Source organism: Cibotium barometz, chromosome 64 (genome assembly GCF_041138505.1).
Source record: "Cibotium barometz isolate CiBa-2024 chromosome 64, ASM4113850v1, whole genome shotgun sequence".
In the NCBI taxonomy this organism is placed as follows: domain Eukaryota; kingdom Viridiplantae; phylum Streptophyta; class Polypodiopsida; order Cyatheales; family Cibotiaceae; genus Cibotium; species Cibotium barometz.
Window position 1 is genome coordinate 2,926,074 of NC_141109.1, and position 6,430 is coordinate 2,932,503.

Sequence of the window (6,430 nt, forward strand, 5' to 3'; positions counted from 1 at the left end):
GAGGGTTGGTTGATACAAAAGTCTCTTGTATATATTTCAGAATTTCTTGGTCAGGTGGATAGCTCTTTGCCACGACTATGGAGCAATGAAGAGGACTTGAGGATGACCTCTACTGTGCCTCAAGGAAAAGGACAGAGTAAAGTAATTGACAGAACATTGATTGATGATCTCAATTTCACTTGCATCCTTAATAGTGATGTGATGAGCAGATGGGTTACAAGATATGAGGATGCAAAGACAAAAAGGCAAGCAGAAAGAGCTCTCTTTCGGAGGCAACATGGCTCTCGTAAGGCGTATCCTAAGCATCTAGCAACACTTCCGAATGATATCCATGTTGTTTGGTTGCATGAGGAAATGGAGAGAGTAGAGAGCGACGAGGGGCTGCATATCACGGTGGAAGAATGGGAGTATGCACGAGGATGCATGTTAAAGGTACATAGAACTAATGTTTTGTATTAGTTGTAAGTGATTTGCTTTTAATATTTATTCACATTGCTTACACAAATATTGCTTCTATTTTGGTCCAGTGCACTATGTTCAATGCTATATGATGTGAAGGCAAGCATTTTCAAACACAAAGAATTGATGAAAAGAGGAATACACAAGATTGCGGTGTCATTAGTAGCTTTGAGGGAGCTAATGGAAAAATGGATGATTATTGTGGCACAATCCAAGACATATTTAGGCTTGACTTTCGTCGCTTCTTTGTGTATGTTTTGGATGTCAAATGGCAAATGAACGTGGTGGAAAAAGGGCCTAATACAATGATAAAACGACATGCAAGTGGCTATGTAACTATTGACTCTACAAAGTTTTGGCAAACAAAGAAAGATAGGCTCGTATTGCCACAACAATGTGAGCAGGTATGCATTTTTTTACTAATGTGTTTCATATACATATATATCTAAGCTTGCGTACCCCTTGACTTTTGATATGCTAATTAATTACTGCAGTATGTGTATTTGAGTAGGTTATCTATCTACCAATGGTGCATGACATTAAATGGTGGTACGTCATCCCTATTGCACCACGTTCCAAAGTGATGTATAATACATTCACTGATATGGAGCATATGGAGGATGTAACAAGCCGCAATGAAGATGATGTCGAACATGCCAATGAAGATGTTGTGATCGATGATCAAGAAATAAGAGATGATCCTGATAATGAGGATGAGTGTGCCATTTCTCATGATCATGAGAATGACTCTACCATTGAGGATGATGGTGATGTTGATGAGGATGATCAGGACATCGATACCATTATCAATGGACAGAATATCGATACCATTATCAATGGACAGAATATCGATAGTGGAATAAATTTAATCATAGCCTTACAAATTGATCAAATGGATATTGATGTTGATAGTTTGGCAAGGATGGATCTTATTGAAGATGAGATCGAACCCTAACCAATCCATCACTGTATCGTTCTAAATTGATGACATTTCTATTGTATGTGTTGTCTTTTAATTATCATCTCATGATTTATTTTTGAATATATTTCATTGTTGTAAATGCATGTAGTGGGATTGTGTAATGATATATACTGTAATGTACTATGAGATGGTTTAAAGAAAATAGTTTTTAATTTTGTAAAGGAATTTAGTTTTTCTTAATAAAGCGTGTATTGGTGCGTGTATTGATGCGTGTATTAATACGTGTATAATTGCATGTATATACACGCGCTAGTAGATGCCAATATACACGCGAATTTAAATGCCAAAATACACGCGTCCGATACTATTCAAATACATGCGCGACCATACATGCGCCCGTAATTTATCGTGTGTATGAAACGCGTGTATGGCAGCATTGTCTTGTAGTGATCATAACGTACATGCATTGTCTATTTTTTGAGATAGGCCATACTCCCTATCAAAATACCACACTAATTCTGGTGACGCAAAATATCGGCTTGTTTTCTAGAGGTAGATATTATGAGTGGCTAACAACAACACTTTTGATATTTCACTAGAAAAGGGCTTTGTACATAGTCCAATCCTTTATAATTGATATCACCATCGTCCAGAGGACAAAGATGGTCGCCCTACTAAGGTAGGGTACTGATATAGCAAATCACAAGGCCTTTTTTTAATAAAATGTATTAGGTACTGATCGTCCAGAGGACAAAGATGGTCGCCCTACTAAGGTAGGGTACTGATATAACAAATCACAAGGCCTTTTTTTTAATAAAATGTATTAGGTACTGATACATAACAAATCACACGGGTATATATTAGAACCCTATACCTCCACGTAGGGTAGGGCTAGAAGGGTATTATATGTGCATTGTGGAGACACATCACTCGAGGTCAATGGTGATGCTCTCGATGGTGAGAGGTGCGTTTTTGAAGCGGCCGGTGGGAACAAAGGTGACCAAGAGATGGCGTTGGAGGGAGAGCCCCAAGTCCCTGACGATGTCCCCAATTCCGACGGAGAAGAGGGTCTCGTGGTCTAATTGGTCGCGGGAGGGGGCGAGGGGGATGTGGGTGAAGGCGCTTGCAAACTGGGGGCAGGAGGCGATGGGGGTGGTCTCGGAGGCCGTGGGGAGGTTGATGAAAAGGTTGAAGTGGTAGAACTGGTGGCGTAGCAGCTTCAGCTTCACCTTCAACACCTCCTCCAGCCCCCCCACATCATGAATATCGTGTTGCCTCTTCACCCTGGCAGTGAAAGGGGACCCTTCCAACACCACAGGCTCAGGCTCAGGCTCGGCATCGACCTTGCCGGATGATGATCCATACTCCTCGTAGCTCTGCATGCTATCCATCCTGCAAAACACACGATCGATTTGATCAACTCCAATTGTGCGCTTGAATTGATGCAGTACCACTTTTTTCCTTTATATCTATATATAACATGCAGAATATACACCTAGTGCTGGCAGGGCTTGGAAATGTGGAAATATGCGATTGAGATGCCGGGCCTTGGCTGCTTTTATTATATGGTAGCTGTGCCTTGCCTGCTTTGCCAAGCTTGCAGTGTAATGTCAACAAAAGTTGGCTGGTCAGCCCGTTGCTTTAAGCTGGCGTTTGCGAACGAAAGGAAGCTTAGCTTAGCTTAGCGACATAAACCCCCCTTGAAGCTAGAGTGTTTTTGAAACGGACACTGGTATTGGACGCGTGCCTGCGGGCGACCAAGGTTCCAGAAAAGAACCAGTTCTCTCTTTATAGCCATCTCTTTCTCTCTCTCTCTTCCCCCTCTAGGCATGTCCCCATCTCCTCTCTCTCTCTCTCTCTCTCTCTCTCTCACACACACACACACACGTACTCACACACATACTCTTTCTCTCTCTCTCTCTCTCACACACACACACGTACTCACACACATAATCTCTCTCTCTCTCACTCACACACACACACAAATGTAAATATTAGTATATACAATATTATGTTTTAGATACATATACCTATACATAGACACATATACTTATACATACATATATACGTGAATTTAAAAATATAAATACACGTACATAATTTTAATTAATTTTGATTAATTTTTAATGTATGGAGATGGGTGGTAAGTTGTGCTCACTTTTTAATATATAGATAGATATATTATACACAAACATACACACACACACACACATATATATATCTATATATATGTGTGTGTGTATACATATACATATATATTTATACATATACACACACACACACACTCACATATATATGTATATACACACATATATATATACATATATGTGTACACACACATATATATATGTATACACACATATATATATACATATATATACACACACACACACACATATATATATTTTATTAAAAGCTACTTTTTATTCTCTATCTCTCGCTCTCTTTCTCTCTCTTTTCACCCTCTCCCTCTTTACACCTCTCTCTCTCTCTCTCTCTCTTCTCTCTCTCTCTCTCTCTCTCTCTCTCTCTCCAGGCCTACCCCATCTCACTCTCTCTCAGGCACACACACATAGATGCAGATGTACGCACAAGCATGCACTCTCTCTCTTCTCTCTCTCTCTCACTTACATACACACATACACACACATGTACACACTCGCACATGCACTAATGCAAACAAACACTCTCTCCTCCCTCACAAACTATATCACACATAGAAATTATCTCTCTCTCTCTCTCTCTCTCTCTCTCTCTCTCTCTCTCTCTCTCTCTCTCTTTCTCACGCACAAACACACTCCCTCTCTCTTCACACACACACGCTCTCTCTCACACATAGAAACTCTCTCTCTTACACAAATGCATACACACACATTCTCTCTCTCTCCTCTCTCTCTCTCTCTCTCTTTCTCTCTCTCACACACACACACAAGTTTAATTAATTAAATTTTAATGCTGGGGATGCATGGTGAGGCTTGTGCACACACACATGTACATGCACACCCTCTCTCTCTCACATATACACGCACATACTCTCAAATGTTGAAACTCTCTCTCTCTCTCTCTCTCTCTCTCTCTCTCTCTCTCTCTCACACACACACACACACACAGACATGTACACACGTGCACATGCACTAATGGCAAACACACTCTTCCCTCCCTACACACACACACACACACACACACATACACACACACACACACACACACACATGTACACACGTGCACATGCACTAATGGCAAACACACTCTTCCCTCCCTACACATACTCTCACACATAGACTTTCATGTCCGTCTCTCTCTCTCTCTCTCTCTCTCTCTCTCTCTCTCTCTCTCATTTGGTGCAAAGAACTAGCTATGGCCACTCAAAGCATGGAGTGGAGACATGGGTGTAGGAGCACCATCCATGAGTAAGGAGAAGGGCAAGATTGCCATTAAAGCTAATTAGCTTGTTGTAAATTTGATTAGTATGAGTTAATTATGATTAGCTATTTAATTTGGCCTATATACCATGGACCCCTTTTCATAGACACTTAGTGTCTAACCCCACTTGGCATTTGGCCCATAAGCCTATGTCCCTCAATTATAATTGGCTCTTTGGCCCAATACACTTATGCTTGGCCCTTGGCCTCATATGTACAAGTCTTGTCTACAATTATGTGTCCACCGCTTCATTACAAAGCATCCCCGCCCAAATATGTTTCGTCCTCGAAACATGCTCAAAGTAGAATCATAGTATGGATGGTTTGCATAAGCATCCACATGAATCACTTCACACTTCTTTGCCAAAGCTGTCCACCAAAAGAGTATCATTTGAGTCTTTGAGACCTCCAAAACTTCATGAAATGCTCCCCAACACATTGTCAATAATGGCTAAGAAGTGTATATGTCAATGGCATCCATTTGAACCTCTTTTATACCTCATAACAGTAAATTATAGCAAGCTCTTTTTTTTTAATGTTTTGGCTCAAGAATGCACCTCGGAATGCACCTCGGATGCATAAAAAAGGTATTTCATTCCCTCCAACATAGAGGCAGGCTTCCATGTTGCTTCATCTTGAGGTAAACCTTTCCACTTGATAAGGTATTCACGCAAAGTGTGGTTGCGTAACACCATCTCTCTTTCTCCCAACACCTTCTCGGGTATGTACTCCACCTTGCCATCTTCACTCATGGGTGGAAGCTCATCCAATACTTGCACCTCCGGACCAACATATATCTTCAAATGTGATACGTGAAAGACATCATGTATTCTTGTACATTAGGGGACATTTGAGCATATTTTGGGCCTTTTACTAATGAAAGTAATTAGTAATGGACCAATAAGAATAGAGGAGTGTGCACATTTGGTCTCCTTTGTATATAGGGAGAGACACTAGGTAGTAGGGAGGGGGACTAGGCTTTCGGCGCTTATAATTACATTTGTCTCCTACAAAAAGTAGGGGGTTAGAGTAGGTAGGTGTGGTCCCACAATTTTCGTGACTCATTATTCCAAAATGTTGAGATATCGAGCTCGTCTAGTGAGGCGGTGGACACTGATGACCCGCCTGGGGGATAGGCCCCACATTTACACCACTGGCATAGTTGGTGAGATCATGGGTGATATGCGGCCAGTGGGATGACAGGTTGTGTGACAGCCATTCTAAAGACTGGCATAGTTATAGCGCCAGCTCATTCTAGTTGGGTTCACACTATAGAGAACCCATGTATGTATTGGTTGAGTACCTTTCATATTATGTGTACTCTTATCTTGTATATGGTGTGTTGAGTGTTGAGTGAAGAAGAAGAAGATATTCATCCTCTCACCTTGTGTGTTCTCTATTAGGGTTTTGTGAGTGTGTGTGTGCTTGCAAGAGCTCAAGCTCTCTTCCCCCCTGCATCTTTTCATGGTATCAGAGCTTGGTTCGTGCTAAGGGCTGAGCTGCAAGCAAGAGAACCACAGGAAGCGGTACGAGGGTAAGAGCTTCAACTACTCTTCTCTATTTGTGTTGGTGACTACACCCTTGTCGGGAGCTCTACGGGAGGCACTGACAAACGATCTTTGATTGA

General features: G+C 41.4%; 1 protein-coding gene across 1 annotated transcript; it reads right to left on the reverse strand.

Moving 5' to 3' along the window:
* Positions 1-1,857: 1,857 nt before the first annotated feature.
* LOC147603211 (uncharacterized) lies at positions 1,858-2,895 on the reverse strand. The gene is made up of 2 exons (XM_086796831.1): positions 2,877-2,895; positions 1,858-2,773 (listed from the first exon to the last, which is right to left on the reverse strand). Exon 2 carries the CDS (start codon positions 2,770-2,772, stop codon positions 2,308-2,310), a length of 465 nt encoding a protein of 154 aa, XP_086652957.1. The 5' UTR covers position 2,773; positions 2,877-2,895; the 3' UTR covers positions 1,858-2,307.
* Positions 2,896-6,430: the final 3,535 nt, after the last annotated feature.

Bases quoted from the DNA above. Each gene is read 5' to 3' on its own strand.
- LOC147603211 (XM_086796831.1), bottom strand. From the start codon at position 2,772: ATGGATAGCATGCAGAGCTACGAGGAGTATGGATCATCATCCGGCAAG.